The sequence below is a fragment of the Macaca mulatta genome, chromosome 4 (genome assembly GCF_049350105.2).
Source record: "Macaca mulatta isolate MMU2019108-1 chromosome 4, T2T-MMU8v2.0, whole genome shotgun sequence".
Taxonomy (NCBI): Eukaryota; Metazoa; Chordata; class Mammalia; order Primates; family Cercopithecidae; genus Macaca; species Macaca mulatta.
In genome coordinates this window covers 78145368-78163412 of record NC_133409.1, presented here as the reverse complement: position 1 = coordinate 78163412, position 18045 = coordinate 78145368, and the positions used below count along the sequence as shown (strand labels likewise).

Sequence of the window (18045 nt, the reverse complement as noted above, 5' to 3'; positions counted from 1 at the left end):
TTTCCTCATTTTTTAGCAGAGAGTAATACCTGGAAGGTTATGGTAAGGATTAAATCTGAGAGTCTGTCAAGCTGGGTGAGACTTTTGGTCTTCCTAAAGTTATGGAAGCTTGCCATAAAGAAGCCCAGGAAAATCAGGAAGATGGGAATAACCGTTGCCACTCATCCTTGTGGTGCCTGGGCAATTGCTCTGGCAATGAATGGTCCCGCAGTGCTAATAACTGGGCCACTGGACTGCCTTACTGCTCCCAAGGAGCAGGCATCCTTGCTTCCTGATTTAGCATGTGGCCGTTAAAGATTTGCCATTCCCTGTAGCTTGACTTCTACTCCAACCACTTCCAGCTCCCTTCTCCCCACTCGCTAACTTGTGACCCATGCTTCCCTGGAGTTTCTGCACATTGCCTTTCCCCTCTGTGGTCCTCTGGCTTCATTCCCATGACCACTCTCTCCACCACTATTTAGTCTCTTGGCATTATATTGATTCCAGACTTCCCAAATGAGAACATCTAATTGGTTCATTGAGTTACTCTGTCCCTTTTAGGCAGAGCCCACACCAACATCTTGAGGTGTCTTTGGGTCCAGGCAGCTACAGCCAATGAGACAGCAGGGCCATGACCACAGCAGGCACCAGCATCTCATGGGCTCTGTTCTGATACAGAAGTAGTTAGCACACAGTTCTTTTTGTCCTCCTCTTTCTTCCCTCTCCTGTCCCTGCCCACTTTTGGAACATGCCAGTCTGTATCAAAGGCATGCCTATAGCAGGAAATACCCAGTAACACCTTTTATTTCACTCTTAGATACTAAGCACTGAAAGAAAGGCCTGCCCTCACATATTTAGAGCATCTGCCATATTTCTTTTTTCTGTGTCTCACCAGATCCAGGGCATGTTATGCAGGCTGTTTGAATTAGGCAACTCTGTTATGCTCATTTCCCCTCTTACCCAGGAGCCAAGAGTCCAGTTGTACGAAGGGTAAGATGGCAGTACAGTCTTTTTCTGCATCTCATTTCCTCCTTCAGAGTAGGCCAAAGAATGATGTCATTAGTCATACAGAGGTTAGGAAATGGGGATTTCTACCCAAATACTGACAACTGATACGTAATTGTTGCTAGTCTTAATTTACTTAGCTGTAAAATAAGCTGCTTGTCTGGTGGCTGCTTGTCTCTTTACAGATTTGTGGTGAGTGATAATATGATAGTACTATGGAGCCACTTGAATTTATTGGAAGAAAGGAGCTATATAAATAACAGGTGTGTTTAAATATATATGAATACATATCTGTGTCCCGGATTGTCTTGGTTCACACCATTTAACAGTTCAGGCATCTGGCCTGGATGAGGAGATTCAGTTGGGCTAACCCAGGATTTGCTGATGAGGATGGAGTTGTAAGAGGGATCCTTAGTGGAGAATCCAGCATTTGTGGAGCATTGGTTTTCAACCAGGTAGTTAGCACAGCAGGATGGCTAAATTCACAGAACAAAGACAGAAGAGAACTAGGCAAACCGACAGTCCACAAACAGGAAATAAGCCTTTCAGAGACAAAGGAACCATTGTGGAGATCCAAAGAAATCAGAAGCAGTCCAGCACATCCCTCCCACGTATCTAGGAAATTGTCACTAAGCAGTCACTCTCACACAGTTTTTAATTAACTAAAAAAGACGATAGGCAACCCAAATTATTCCTTCTCCCCAAGTTCATGAGCCCAACACACGGGGCCTTTTGAATTTGCAGCATTATATACCAGATGCCATAAATGTCACATTTGTGTGTGATGGAGCATAAGGGATTCCATTGGTAACTCTGGCCCGGGTGACTGGTGCTGGCCTGAAGCTGAGCCTAGGGCTAAAACATCCATAGTGAACTTTAAGACCACAGCCTGGCCCGAAAACCTCCTCATTATTGCAATTATATTGCTGTCAAACACTCCACAAACCATTAGAAGCATAGTAAAGAATTCGGGGGTCAAGTGTTTTGTTGGTTTGGGTTTCTGGGTTTTATTTTTGCAGTGTGCTTTTTACTTTGAAGTACACATCGGAGGAAAATTTGTAGTAGGGTATTTTTCTCCTCTTTTTTTAAAATAACAGATTAACAGAATAAAGGGTAAGAGTAGAGTATAGGTAAAACAGTTGGCCCTGTTTTTCTAAATAGGAAAATGTGTTACCTTACATTTGTAATAATACATAAAAACATCTGTATTTATGCGGCACTTTTTATTTTTTAGAATGCTTCCATTTGCACTATTTGTTTTGATCTTCCCAGCAGCTCTTGAAGGTAGGCGGGGTGCCAGAGGGCACAGGGGCAGGACCCAAAGTTGCAGAGTGGGCAGCATGTGGATCTTCTGAGCCAAATGGAGTCAAAACCTGAGGCACTGATTGAAAATTGGGGAGAATGTATTTACAGATTTAAGAGTCTAATCAAGAAAACTTTCAAATGCTAGATGGCGAGCAGAGGCAGCAACTATCCCAATAAACTTGAAAACTGGACATGATGAAGGCAGCTGGGATGATACAAGGAGAGATGGGATTGTGGAGAAGAGCCAGTTCTTCTCAAGAGTAAACAAAGACATTAGCAGGAACAAACAATTGACTTCCAGAGTCTCTCTGCCAATGCAGAGAATGGGAAGGACCAAGTTGCCCTGGCTTGTGGGCACAAAAAGGTGAAAACAGTCTCAGAGATCCCACTGAGACTTGGCAGTGTCTTGTGCCTAGACTAGAGCTAATACAGAGAACTAAAATATAAAGTGACACACCCCACAGATATATCTAATAGGTAGGTAAAATGCTTGAAAATATATCCTTGTATAGCAGTTGACACTCTTGAGGGGGAAATGCAAGACAGGAATTTTAGGAAAATAAAAGGAAGCATCAAAAGAATAATTTGGGGATATTTAGTACAAAATATGGAGCAGACATTTAAAATTTACATTAATGAGCAAAGAAGCAGAATATGGGATAATTTATCTTGATATATACTAAAAATATTATTCTCTTCAAAACAGAGCAGTTAATCCCCCCCATGCCTTGTGGAGAGTTCTGAGAAGGTGGAGGAGCAGTGAAGGGAATACTGCTTTGACCACCATCTGATTAATCTAGGGTAGAGCTACTTGGAATGTGGCTGGAGTGGGGAAGTGGCACTATCTTGGAATATGTGATAGCAGAGGGGAAGAATGCTGGATATGATCAGCCACATTCCCTGGAGTTTAGAAAACCAGAGTGTTTTTGAAATGCCAAGGAAAAGTGGATTTGGTCCCACAATCAGAGCCTCAGTCTAGTTTGGGGAGTTATTTGGGGCTTTGTGTAAAGTTCTGAAAATGAAGTTATATCAGGAAGGCTGGGCTGCAAAAGGAGCTGAATCCTTGGGGGAATGCCCAAGTTAATAAAAAGGAGCTAGTAACACTATGTTCATAGAAGGAAAAAGAAGTAGAAGTGGATAGATCAGTGTTTAGAGCAAGTCGTGTGATATTTAACAAAAGAGGATGAGAAGGCAGGGGTCGGCAAATTTGATTTGGTTTCCGTTGTCTCCATAAAGAGAATGTTCTCTACACTGCAAAGAGCAGGGAATACCATAAAGAAGGGCACCAATCCCAAGTCAGGGTGAGAGAGAGAGATAGGCAGAGAACACCTGCTATGCTAAGCAAATTAGATCTTCCAGCTCACAAAAGGAAATTGGTAGATGATTTCATATCTACATTTGGTTAATCTTTTGCTCTGTAAAAAATATAGAAACAGACAAATGTTGACCAAAGTTTTAAAATTGGGAAAGGGTTTCTGATTTCTGAAGCTCTAGATGAGTAGTTTGATGGCTTACCCTCAAAAGACCTTGAATATATTATTAAAGAAATAGTTGATGAGCACTTAGAAGAAAAAGATTTCGGCTGACCAGAAACTCAGAGTGAAGTAGGCAGCATAGTAGAGTGAAAAGAGGATGGGTTCAAAGTTCTGGATCTGAATCCTGGCTCCACTATTTGTAGGCTGAGACAGTTTAGGGAAACCACATCAACTCTGAATCTTTGCTTTCTCATTTTTAAGTAAAATGGGGAAAACAGTAGCTCCTTTACAAGTTTGTTGCCAGAATTAAGAGAGATAAGTGAAAGGCTCAAGCTTGGAATATAACGAATAGTCAATAAATGTTTGTTTTTAAAAAGCAATGACCTTAGGTAAGCATATGCACAGAGTAAAGAATAAAAAATATATATATAAAAAGCAAAGACCTAACAGTGGGACATGACTGCTGAAAAGCACATGCATTCTTGGGTGGCATTAGCAGAGGTATAGTGTTTTACATGAGGGAGGGAGCATTCCACTGGACTCTATGCTAGTCAGGCTACTGCATTCCATTCTGGGCTCCACCCTTTAAGAGGGGCATTAACAAGGTGAAGTATATTCCTGGGTCAGTGGCAGCTGGTCTCACTATCATGTCCCTAGGAGGACAGATAGCATAGAAGGGCCCTGGGAACTTGTGCCCGGGGAACTGGATGCTGGAACTGGGGATGTTTAAAAGTAACAATCTGGAGCAAATATGATGACTCCTTTTAATTTTTTCAAAGACTGAGATTTGGAAGAGGAGTTGATCTGTGTTGGGAGACCCTGGTAAACAGTAGGTAGAAGTGACAGGGAGGTGGAGTGGTTAAACTTTCTAATAATCAATGCTGCTTGACAACAAAATAGACTGCCTCAATTATATTGCATAGAGACCTGCAGTTATGTTGCAATCCTCTTTAGCAAGCCACCAGGAAAATTGGTGCAAAGGAGAAAGATCGCTGTGGTATGAATCACTCTTTTGGCTGTGTAGATGGGTATGAATGTTTGTCTCTGTCACAGGAAGTATGGATGCCACCTGGAAGATGACCTATGTGTAGAAGGAAACCCAAGCTTGCTGTGGGAGATAGGTTGGGTTTGACCTGTGAAGTTCCTCAGAGTTCTAAATGTCAGTGATTCTGGAATTTCAAAACAGAAAGTTATTATCAAATATTAGTCACCTATCTTAATCCTGTAATTTGTAGTAAAATGCAAAAAACCTTTGAGATAGTAGAGCAGTATGAGTTTTGAAGCCAGACAGATTTAACTTAGAATCTGGATCTGCCATTTCTTATCTGCATAGGTAATCTTGAGCAAGTTATTTAACCTGTCTAACCCCCAGTTATCTATACGATAAGGTATTTGTGGAGATTCAGTGAGGCAATTCATATAGCATTCTCAGCATGGGTACTAGAGCTTAAATAATGCTACCTATTGTTACTAGTGTATAATTTATTAGTATTACATCAAATTGGGGCTTGCAGTAGTCACAATAATAAAAGCCATGACTTTCATTAGAGTGTCCTGGAGATATTTGAGGACTGGGCAGAAATGGACACCAGGATCTGAGTTGGGCAACCTAGAGTGCCCACAGGTAGGTTCAGGCTATGGCCCAGGGTGCAGAAAATGTGCAAGAGACTGTCAGAAGAGAACTGAATGAAGCAATGCAAGTAAAGCCCATAGCCAGGTGCCTGGCAGAGCCCAAGCAATCAGTATGTAGTTGGTGAGTGGATGAGATGTCACTGGGAGCAGCTGTGGACTTTTGAAAAGCAGCCAGAGAGTGGGCTAAGGTAGTGGACACAATGAGGGATTATCAGAGGTGCCATTAGTTCTGCCCAGCAGTGCCCTTGACCTGGGCCACCTGCACACAACGTAAGCTTGACCCTGTGGTGTTTCAGGGGTACCACCCATCACCGGGGCGAGATACAGCCCAGGGAATGAGGAGGCTGGAAGGCAGAGTCAAAGTCCCTGGGTGGAGGTCAGGGGGACTGCTTCAGATACCACTGATAGTAACAGCAGTCCTTCAAAAAGTCCTCTTACTGATGTCTGATTAGTTGTGTTGTGGAACTATAACCACATATTTTAGAATATGATTTTTGCCATTTTCTGAAAAGGTTTGCAGGAAGGAAGAAATGAGGTGTGTGACCACAGACAGAAGCTGGGCAACTAGCACACTTCACTTTTTAACACATTAGTTTGATGGGTTTCTCTTATATACAAGTACAACCCAAAGTCCTTCCCTGCAACTTTTCTTAAACTTTTGTAGTCACAAATAATGAAACTTCAAATATTCAAATATTCATTAGAAAACAGGAAGAAAAACAATAAATGACACAAAAGAGAGCCAAATATATACTTGAAAAACAAAAAGTTACAGTAAACAAGGTAAAGACACATCTGAAAAAAGATTCAGATAATACATTTTAAAAAAAGAGGAGTCACAGTATTGGGTTAGAAGAACAAAGGGAAATTTGACATTGAGACAGTAGATATTAAGGATAATTTTTTGCTAAAAACTGTTAGTTGCATTTTAACCTTTAGAACAAATCTGTTGATAGAGGAGAGTGTGTGCTAATTTTTCCACTGATTGTTAATAGACAGATTTTGAACTCCACAAGGGCAGGTGTACTAAGTCTCTCCCGCCCTGTTCCACAGTCCCTTGTCTCCTGGAGTGCAGTGCAGTATTTATTTCAGAATGAATGAAAGTGTTACAAATAGAAGATCAGTTTTCTCTTAAGCTTCAGTTTGAAGCAGAGATGCTTGAATGAAAACAAAACAAAAACTTGCGCCTCCAGTTTCTTGGGGCAGATTCTACCTCATATGAGGGCAGGAGCTGCATTTTACTCATATCCGAGGTTCCTAGCACAGTACCTCACCCATGATAAATGATGTTCTGAATAAATGTTCACTTTTCAGTGAGTAAAGTGGATTATGTGATGGCAAATTTTTCAGGGCAGAGAGTAGTTATAATACCTGGAGCTGATAAAATGGACATGGGACGGCCTGGCAATGGGAGATGGGCTAGGACGTTGCTTCCTTGTTAGGAGGCACATTTTCCATGTCTGTAGTCCCCTCCCAGTTTCCTTTCTTTCTCACATGTTTCCTGGGCAGGATCATCACTGTGGATGATCTCCTTTTCCAGCTGAGCACCTGAGGCTCAGAGGGATTAAATGCCTGGCTCCACCAGGAGCTGGAGGTTGGAGGAGAGGACAAGATGATCACCGAGGTTCCTTTCAGGGCTTAATTTCACTGCTTTGAGATTTCTTAGGTGATTTCTGTGCCCTCTCAGGACCAAATAACTGGAAAACAAAGAGGCAGGCATTTGGTACCAGGCAGATCAGGTTTTTTGATGTATGATTGAATTTTTTAGTTTCCATCTAGATGACTTGTATTGTGAAGGTGTAAGTTGCATTCATCCAGCTTAAATGAAGCAGAGAATTTTATCATGGTATATTAATACTCTTAAGCAACCTAAAACATCAGTGCAAAGAGAAAAATCATCTTCTGAATCATGTGTGTGGCTGTCAGGGTGGGCCTGCAGTCACTGAATACAGACCAGGATTCCATCTCTTGCACTGGCTGTAGAATCAGAGACTTGGGTCCGTAATAAGCCACTTGGTAAAGCTCATTGAGATCCTGAAAACCAAGCCCATCTCTGCTAGAGCTCATGGCACATGAAAAAGAGAAGGAAGGATCTGCTCCTGTGACCTGGGTCAAGATTTCTAGAACCCAGCTTAAAATTTATAAGATAAGTAGAACCTGAGTCATGGTATAAAGTTCCTACAGGTCTGTTTTCTTTTCTTTTCTCTTTTTTTTTTGAGACGGAGTCTCGCTCTGTCGCCCAGGCTGGAGTGCAGTGGCCGGATCTCAGCTCACTGCAAGCTCCGCCTCCCGGGTTTACGCCATTCTCCTGCCTCAGCCTCCCCAGTAGCTGGGACTACAGGTGCCCGCCACCACGCCCGGCTAGTTTTTTTGTTTGTTTGTTTGTTTTGCATTTTTTAGTAGAGATGGGGTTTCGCCGTGTTAGCCAGGATGGTCTCGATCTCCTGACCTCGTGATCCGCCCATCTCAGCCTCCCAAAGTGCTGGGATTACAGGCATGAGCCACCGTGTCTGTTTTATAATGAGCCCAGGTCTGTTTTCTAATGAGATTTTTCACTTCTAACAAAGATGTGCTTTAGCCTCTCCTTGAGCTCCAAATCTTATTTAAGAGAGAGAGGGCTAGAGCAAGCTAGAGAACGAGAATGAATAAAATACAAAGCAAAAGAAACAAACAAACAAAAAATAAACCCAAATAAAAAGAACTATGTAGCAAACACCAGCATGTTGGAATCTAAACCTGCAGAAAGTTTATTTTGAAAATGAACTTCTTCGTGCATTTGTTTTTATTGTATAAGAGCCCTTGCTGTTTCTACTTTAAATTCCTCTCTCAATTCTGTATGGCTTTGCATGTCTATGACTAGGTCATCTTTTTTCTTCCTTCACTCAAATCCAGCTCTGCAAGAAAAACTTGGAATGTTGAGCTTAGTGTTGGTGTGCCCTTCCCCACTTTGTGAGGGCACTTCCCTCAAGTGAATATTCTGCCATGGCAGAGTGGGGTCATCCAATCTTAAAAGGCACCTGATACTGTGGCTTCTGGCCTTTCCTTTGGAAGATAGTTCTGCCATGTAATGAGTCAAGCAGATCGTCCATCAGCTCTGTTTTTTAATAAAATATGCATAGCACAGTTTATGGCTTCCACTATTCAAACAGCAGTTGAGCCGAAGAGGAATGATTCATTTTAATGGTTCTAACGCTCATTTCCAAGCAGCCATGTCGCTTTATCAAGCTTTTGCCTGAATTAGAAAATGACTGGCCTTGGAAAAAGAAGAGGACTCAGCAGGAGTTGAATAGAGGCTTTTCAGGATGGTGGGCAGCTGGGATGCACATAGAATTGTGGGCTGGTTCCTTGTCCCTGCAGACAGCTCCTCTGTTAGCCCTGGGACAGAGCCTCCTAGGGAGCAAGGTAGGGGCTGGTATCTGTGAGGTGTAGCATGAGTTTGCCCAGAGAGAAACGTGCCGTTTTATCTCACAGGCTCATAGGAAAGCAGTGGATGAAAATCTCCCTTTCCCTCTTCATGCAGCCATAGAAGCATCCTTCCCATAAAACACATGTAAAACATGTGAGACAGGCTGAGGATTGAAAATATATACTCTGTAACAAGCTTAGTGATATGCCTAGCAAACAATCATTAGCTCTATTTTACAGATAAAGAAACTGAGGCTGAGATTTTCATAAGGTTGCACTGCTAATAAGGAATGAAGCCCAGATTCATGCCAACATCTTTTGATTCTAAATCCCATGTGATTTCCATAGCCTCTTTTGCCACTCAGGGACACTGAACTAGGGCCCTGCTGGTGGCAGTGCCTAGACCCAAAGGAACAGTTGATGCTGGAACAACGGCACTCCAGGGTAGGGCTGGGCGCAAGTGCTCAGGTGGGTCAGTCTGAGGCCCTCAGCTCATGCTGTGAGGTGACTGTCTATAGGCAGAGCAGACCCCAAAGCCTTCAAAACACTGAGCACCCCTGCCCACGTGCTTCCATCCTCTTTTTTTTTTTTTCTGAGACGCAGTCTCGCTCTGTCGCCCAGGCTGGAGTGCAGTGGTGCGATCTCGGCTCACTGCAAACTCCGCCTCCCAAGTTTAGGCTATTCTCCTGCCTCAGCCTCCCGAGCAGCTGGGACTACAGGCGCCCGCCACCACGCCCGGCTAATTTTTTGTATTTTTAGTAGAGACGGGGTTTCACCATGTTAGCCAGGATGGTCTTGATCTTCTGACCTCATGATCTGCCTACCTCGGCCTCCCAAAGTGCTGGGATTACAGGTGTGAGCTACCGTGCCCGGCCTCCATCCTCCTTTGCTTCACTTGAATGAGCTCATGATTTTTGAGCTGGCCTAGACTACAAGATCAGTGCCACAGTCAACATGCCAAGGCCCAGAGAACCTCCCTCTTATGATAAGCTACAGTTTTGCTTAAGGAACTATAACTTCTGGGCTGTTACGTAGGAGATATATTAGTAGACAGTCAGATGAAGTGGAAAGCACATGAAGATTTTTTTGTTTTATTTTTCAGATTGTTGATGGCATCCACAGAGGTGCTAATATCTTTTTTTCTTTTCTTTTTCTTTTTTTTTTTTACTGTTCCGTTGCTACAAACATCTTTGCCCAGTTAAAGATTTCAGCAAAAGGGTTTCTTAATTAAATATTGCCTGATGCCAGATTACCACTCAGAAGGCAGTGGTGGATTCCATTAAAGGCTGAACTTTACTCCCACAGCTAACAGCTGATTAATGTGTTAATTACGAACCCTGTCCCCCTCCCCCAGTTGCCTGAGTTTTCTCTTAAGCCCAGAAGAAGCTGTATATTGTGCCCATGTGGGTAACCTTATGGCATACTTTGGCCTTGACTTTGACGTTTATATAAAAATAAAGGCTCAGTTGCCAACATGAATAGCTTTCTCTCTTTCCGGGGAAATACAAGATGGAAAGAGTTGTAAGAACCACAAGTCCACAAGTCCTGCCTTTCGGCTTTCTTATATCAGGAGCAAGTGATATATCTGCTGAGGCAGTGTCTTTGGAGCAGTTGAGCGGTGTAGGTTGCCACACATTTATTTCACAGGAAAGGAGTGAATCCATCAGGCCACTGAGCTTAAAAGTACTACCCTGGCAGTCAGCCACCCAAATATAAATACTCTAAATGGACTAAAGGAAATGTTCATTCTGTTGTTTAGAATTGGATGCATCCCAGGAAGGTAAATTTAATCTTTTTGAGGACTGCTGTTATAGGGTTGAATGGAATACGCATTTGTTTATCTCCTTTGTGATCTTTTTGTCTTCCTGGTGATACATTATGTATTTGTGATACGAAGCATTTCAGCTGCCTCGCTCAATGGCATTGCATTTGCTGATTGTTGGGTCCCCAGATTGGCATCGTTAAACAGCTTCAGCCTCTGTCCAATCTGGGACCTGTTAGTGAAAGAAGTGGAACCAAAGAGGCCAGATTCCAACAGAAACAAAGCCGGGGTGAAATTAGGGGGAAATCATTCCAGAGCTCAGTGCGTAAATCCCTGCACTTCTTAATCTTTATCTTTTAAAATATCTGAAGGAATTTTGGTACTTCTTGGCATAATGAGGAAAAAATGATTCCTCAAAAAGTTAACAAGTGAAATAAAATGTAAAGCTGTCAGTGAAAGAAGGGAAGAATAACCCACCACCCCACAATTCAGAAAACCAGAGTTTGAGACACATGCTGTGTTTCCTGGATATGCAAATGTTGTTTTATTAAAGACAGAGGGATATAGTATATATTTTCATCTAAATACACATCTTATGTAATCAGTTCAGGCTCTTATGATGAAATCTTTAATTACTAGAAGTGTGTCATTAGTTAGATGTAGAATGAATGATAGTACCGTGTTTTATTGCCTCACATGATATAGCCATTTGTGCCATAAATTCATTGACCTCATCTTAAATGATGAGTCCTGTAAGACAGACTTGATTCATTATTTCCTAAGTGACAGTTTTTTCCTCTAATAATTTTTTGCTTCATCAGAAAGATTGCTTTTCTGTATTTTTAGATCAGTATTTTAGATCAGTATTTTAGATCAGTATTCTGAACTGAAATTTAATAAGGCAAGGACACACACACACTCTCTCTCTCTCTTTCTCTCTCTCTCTGTTTCTCTGTCTCTCTCTCTCTCTCTCACGTTACCCAAAACAAGATAGTCAGGAACTGTCACACTTTGGGATGCTGCCGAAAATCAAGCAGCTAACTGTAGGCCTTTGCTTTAATGGGAAAGTTTGATGAAATAGGATTTTGCTTCTAATGTTGATGTCTATAATTCTTTTTATGTCAAAATAGATGAGATATGGTGGAGAATTCTCATTTGACAACTGGGATTGATCTATGAGCATTCCTTATTCATCAGTGGATTACTAAAAGTGAAGGAAGGGAAGGGAGAACATATAAATTATATTTAGATTATTATTATTTTTTACTCCATTTGAAAATATTTATTTGGCTTGAGGAAACAGGAATCCTTTGGAGGCAAATAATTCAATCTGGCAATTTAAAAACCAATTAAGGATTTCAGAAAACTCTTCTCCCTTATGGCTAAAAAATAAGATCCAAAAAAATATGCCAGAAAATGGGTATATTATTTTAATTAGTTTAATTCATTGATAATTTTTTTTAGTCAATGATTAAAGAAGCTATTTTTGATCCTTCACTTCAAGCTTGTAAATTTGCACTTCAGGCTTTCTATGGATGCCTAATATTGAAACATAAGCAGGTGGTTTTATTTCATAGTGGAATTTAAGTGCCACATCATTATACATTAATTTTATTTAAATGATCAAGTTTATAAAACAATAACTTACATGCATCATGTTTCTAATACTTGTTTACTTAACCTTTATATGAAAAATTTGAGGGTCTGATGGATTCTGTGGGTCTCTTCTCATCAGAGGCAATTCTGCACTTTTTTGTAAACTGGGCATCTCAATTATGATAAAAACTTCCCTTAATTCAGGAGTAACATGAAACACTATAGTGAAACACAGGAGTATATTAGCATTGAATTTTTTTTTTACCACTTTAATAATTGCAACGGTTTTGATAGCTAAATTGAAAGAATGCCTTTCTAATTAATCATCAAAGGTAACTCAGCAGTTTCCTCATTCTCAAAAATTTTTTGCAAGAAGTAGTTTGAAAGGGCAATTTGATGAGACTAAACAAAACACGAATGTGTGCCAATAAGTATCTTATTCAGTCTCACACCATCAAGTTTATTACCTGCAAATACCAGTGGAGAAAAAGTGAGAAGGAAAAGAGTGGATTTACACATACAGACCCACATCTGCCACGTGCGTGTTCGCCCATGATCACATACCAGCATGCCACCACTGTTTACAATCAAGGAAAGCTGAGAGTTAAATGAGATGAGTAATCAAATGCCCAGCATATGTTGTTTTTGCATTGTTTATGTGACCAATCATTATTAAAATTTGTCATCTTTTAATTATATCAGTTTAAGATAGTTTTTTAAAAAAACCAACACGCACCAACAACAGAACAACAGACAGCCTCTTCAACAAAAACAGGGTCTCATTTAGAACAATATTGGAACCAGTGCTTTATTGGGGGAGAGACTCAAATTCAATAGACTCACCATTGCACTGTTTCACAATTCTTTCTTTGCTGCTATATATGGCTTGAGTGCTGAGAAAATGGCCAAAAAAAAAAAAAAAAGGAAAAAAAGAAAAAAGATTGTGTGTGTAAAACTCTGTCAAAAAAAAGTAAGGCACTGAAAGAACTATTGAAAATTTTGACATCTGTTTATCTGTTTATAGCTATGGCAAGATTACTCATATTAATTCTTGTTTAAAATGCCATATGAAGGAAAGACATTTGTGCAAACAAGAGTCATATTTGAATTGTAGATCATGTCTTCACCATCTGTGAGAGCTGATGGTGTTGCAAAATTAATGTGTTAATGAAATCACAATAATTTCTCCAAAGTAATGGGTTCTGAAGCTGAGAATGAGTATTTTTTGAACTTTGATGTCTAGTGATTTCCAATTGGGAGAAGCTCTCAGCCTTTAATTAGTTCTGCAGCCCAACTTTAAAATAAATTTGGTGATGTCTTTCTTTTGCCAGGAGTAGATCTGAAGGGGGGAAAAAGCCATAACAACTTTTGGAAAATGTTCTCTGGTGTTTGAAAAGTTGTTAAATAAGACTGCCTGCCAAGAAATGTCACCAAAAATTCTGACTACTGAGAGAGAGTGGGCAAACAGCTCAAAAAATAATTCTAGCTTGCTGCAACATCACAGGTTGGGAATAGCTAAACCTCACACAGACTTCATGATTAATTCCAAGTTTCTCCTTGGAAGCCAGACATAATGATGTTCAGCGCTTTGTGTTATTGGTTAACACAGTACACCCTTTCCAACTGCATTATCAAACATAGTCAACAGTGTAAAGTGACTTCGCATGAGGAGAATTGTAAGGGGTAATATTTCAAGCCCATTGAACTTTCTGGAGAACATTTCCCTCCAAAACTCTTTAGGTTTGCATTTACAATGAGCCTTTCTGACAAGTGAAAATGTGTGGGCAGGTACATTGGACAGGTATATATATTCCCTTTTCTCAGAACCGTCTTTAAGTCATGCTTAAAGGGGACAACACAATTTCTTTAAGAAGAAAGAATAGGAGGTTGTGATAATTGGTATTCTGAAGGGCTCATATTTATAAAGCCAACCCATCATTTTACAAACATTTCAGAATGTTACCTTTTAGAAGGAAACAGTTCTGCCTGTTTGAGAAATGCTGGTAAAGTCTAAAAGAACGTTTATGTGAAACACGAAACGTCATCTACCCAGGTAAATTGCTTGTCTTACCTGTTGTGGTTTTTTATTACTGTGTTGTAGGTATGTGACTGGTGTAAGCACATAAGACACACAAAAGAATACCTGGATTTTGGGGACGGGGAAAGAAGGCTTCAGTTCTGCAGTGCAAAATGTCTCAATCAATACAAAATGGACATTTTCTACAAAGAGACCCAGGCCAATCTTCCAGCTGGGCTGTGCAGCACATTACACCCTCCCATGGAAAATAAAGCAGAAGGCACCGGGGTGCAGCTGCTCACTCCAGACTCTTGGAATATCCCGCTAACAGATGCTCGGAGGAAGGCCCCCTCCCCGGTGGCTACAGCTGGCCAAAGCCAGGGCCCTGGCCCGTCGGCGTCCACCACCGTCTCTCCATCTGACACTGCCAACTGCTCTGTCACTAAAATCCCCACGCCAGTGCCCAAGTCCATCCCCATCAGCGAGACTCCAAATATCCCTCCTGTCTCCGTCCAGCCACCTGCTAGCATCGGGCCTCCCCTTGGCGTCCCGCCTCGAAGCCCTCCCATGGTGATGACCAACCGCGGCCCGGTGCCGCTGCCCATCTTCATGGAGCAGCAGATCATGCAGCAGATACGCCCACCCTTCATCCGCGGGCCTCCGCACCACGCCTCCAACCCCAACAGTCCCCTGTCCAACCCGATGCTTCCCGGTATCGGGCCCCCGCCCGGCGGCCCCAGGAACCTGGGCCCCACTTCCAGCCCCATGCACCGGCCCATGCTATCGCCCCACATCCACCCCCCGAGCACCCCCACCATGCCCGGGAACCCCCCAGGCCTGCTGCCCCCGCCGCCCCCGGGCGCCCCGCTGCCGAGTCTTCCCTTCCCGCCGGTGAGCATGATGCCAAATGGTCCGATGCCGGTGCCCCAGATGATGAATTTCGGGCTGCCGTCGCTCGCCCCGCTGGTGCCGCCCCCGACCCTGCTCGTGCCATACCCCGTGATCGTGCCCCTACCGGTGCCCATCCCCATCCCCATCCCTATCCCTCACGTCAACGACTCCAAGCCCCCCAACGGGTTCTCCAGCAACGGGGAGAACTTCATTCCGAGCGCCCCTGGCGACTCCGCGGCGGCGGGCGGCAAGCCAGGCGGACACTCCCTGTCCCCGCGGGACTCCAAGCAGGGCTCGTCCAAGTCCGCGGACTCGCCCCCTGGCTGCTCGGGCCAGGCCCTGAGCCTGGCGCCCACGCCCGCCGAGCACGGCCGGAGCGAGGTGGTGGACCTGACGCGGCGAGCCGGCAGCCCCGCGGGCCCCCAGGGCGCGGGCGGCCAGCTCGGCTTCCCAGGTGTGCTGCAGGGCCCGCAGGACGGCGTCATCGACCTGACCGTGGGCCACCGGGCCCGGCTGCACAACGTGATCCACCGCGCGCTGCACGCGCACGTCAAGGCGGAGCGGGAGCCGGGCGCCGCGGAGCGCAGGACCTGCGGCGGCTGCAGGGACGGCCACTGCAGCCCGCCAGCCGCCGGCGACCCGGGCCCGGGCGCCCCGGCGGGCCCCGAGGCGGCTGCGGCCTGCAACGTCATCGTGAACGGCACGCGCGGCGCCGCCGCCGCCGAGGGCGCTAAGAGCGCGGAGCCGCCTCCCGAGCAGCCGCCACCGCCACCGCCGCCCGCGCCCCCCAAGAAGCTGCTGTCGCCTGAGGAGCCGGCGGTGAGCGAGCTAGAGTCGGTCAAGGAGAACAACTGTGCTTCCAACTGCCACCTGGACGGGGAGGCGGCCAAAAAGCTGATGGGCGAGGAGGCCCTGGCGGGGGGCGACAAGTCAGACCCGAACCTTAATAACCCCGCGGACGAGGACCATGCCTATGCTCTGCGGATGCTCCCCAAGACCGGCTGCGTGATCCAGCCTGTGCCAAAACCCGCGGAGAAGGCTGCTATGGCGCCGTGCATCATTTCCTCGCCCATGCTCAGCGCCGGGCCCGAGGACCTGGAGCCGCCGCTCAAAAGGAGGTGCCTCCGAATTAGAAATCAGAATAAGTAAAAGGTTTGTATGTCCGCCGGGCGCTCCTCCGCACCAGCCAGTGCACCTCTCCTTACTTCTGACAAGGCAGAGGCGAGAGTTGTAATAATAGTCATGATTTTACCGTGTGTGTTTTATATTGCACCCGGTGTGGTCACGCTATCAACATTCTGAGCCAGCACCTCTGATGCTGAGTTGTTCAGTAGCATCATTCCCATTTTACAGCCTAGGAAACTGAGTCACAGCATGTGAGTGCCAAGCCCCAGGTCACTTACTTGAGGGGAGAGCTCAGTCTCGAACCTGTCGTGAAATACTCTGTCTCTAATTACACGTTTATTATCATGCTCATCTCCGTAAATCACCCTGTTGGAGAAGAGAAGGATGGGGGGAGGAAGAAGAGATTAACTGGGGACACCTAAATGTGCGATCATGAGGTTGCAGGGCAGTAGTGAAATGTCCAGTGAATCCATGAGCTGGGCCACCTCCTAAATAGAGTTGGTTGCCTCAGTGGCAGAATGTCACCAGCTTTTCTTGATAAGGACGGAATTCCATTTGTAAAGTGAGAATGAAACCTAACTCTTACATGCATATGTCAACTGAACCCAGGCTACTAAGTCCTATTTGCCTGGCAGGGTATCTTTCCTGTTCATGGGGTCTCCTTCCTGCAGTTTGGCACCAAGCAGCATCCTCCAGGGTAGGCCTCAAGCGTCACTGACCAGCTTTGCTCTCTCCCCGTTTTGGGGCCCAGCAGCTCAGCTGATGAGTTGCTCACCTTTGTAGGTAATGGGAGGCTTCGATAGGGAAGAGGGTGGCATTGCTAAAGTGAGTGACACTGCACATCTCTGACCTCATAGACTCCTGCTTAATGCCAAGTGAGCTGCTGAGAGTGAGTTAAAATTTTCAGCATTGGAAAGGGGAACTAACATGTGCCTGTGACAGGCAGAGGTGGCCTCATTTGCTCCTCCTGCCAATCCTGGTGGAGTAGGCATCATCTGTATCTCACCAAGGAGGTAGATGAAGCTTAGAGGCTGTGCCCAAAGCAGAGCTGGTACATGGGGACGCAGTATTCAACTCAGGCCTGTTGGACACAGCCCAAGCTCTCCCCCTATCCAAGTGGGTATCAAACAGGCCGAAATTTAGTTGAGTTTATCAACTTCTTATGGAGAGGAAGAGGAGAGATGAGCATTTATCAAGCACCTAACTTGTACACTGCTCCTTTCAGGGACTGGGGAGATACAAAGGCAAATATGGTGGCGTGCCCCCATCTGGTGGGAGTGCAAACTCCAGGAGGAAGGAAGCGGGGCCAGGAGAGTGGATCTCATAAGATGAATAATTGCTCACATTTGTATGCAGGCTGTCTTCTAAGTGTTTTTCAGTAGTATTTATTTGGATCTGGATCCATAGGACAATTATCGTCTTCATTTTATTGATGAGGAAACCAAGACAGAGACATTAAAGTAACTTGCCCAAGATTTTACCAAATTTGCAGAGTTGAGATTCAAATCCAGGCTGTCTGACTCCAGAGCTGCATTTTTTAAAAAACCACTGTAGGAGAATAGGCTAATTAGTTTCTTTATTACTCCACATACTAAAATTGTTTTACCCACCTCAGTGGGTAAAACAACTCCCAGGTGTCGTAGGCGAAAGTTTCTTAAAAAAAACAAAAACTAAGTCTACCTCCTAAGTTCTCTAAGTGTTCAAACAGTTGAATTCTTGTTTCTGCAGCACCAACAAGCCTACATTACCAACCCATTATTCCACAGTGGGAAATACAAACGTGGAGCACAGCACTTGCTGTGGTGTGTCCAGTCCATGATTTCTAAGTTGGGCCTCCAGCATAGCCAGGAGAT

The 18045-nt window shown here is 44.2% G+C and overlaps 1 protein-coding gene across 4 annotated transcripts in view; it reads left to right on the top strand.

Annotated features, from left to right (window-relative positions):
- The window catches only part of SOBP (sine oculis binding protein homolog), a 172579-nt gene that overhangs the window by 131598 nt on the left and 22936 nt on the right, over positions 1–18045 (top strand). For 3 of the 4 annotated variants that reach the window (XM_077998431.1, XM_015137029.3, XM_077998432.1), the window contains one exon: positions 14261–16219. In XM_077998431.1, coding sequence (XP_077854557.1) covers positions 14261–16216 — 1956 coding nt within the window. In that variant the 3' untranslated portion in view covers positions 16217–16219. 4 annotated transcript variants of the gene reach the window in all.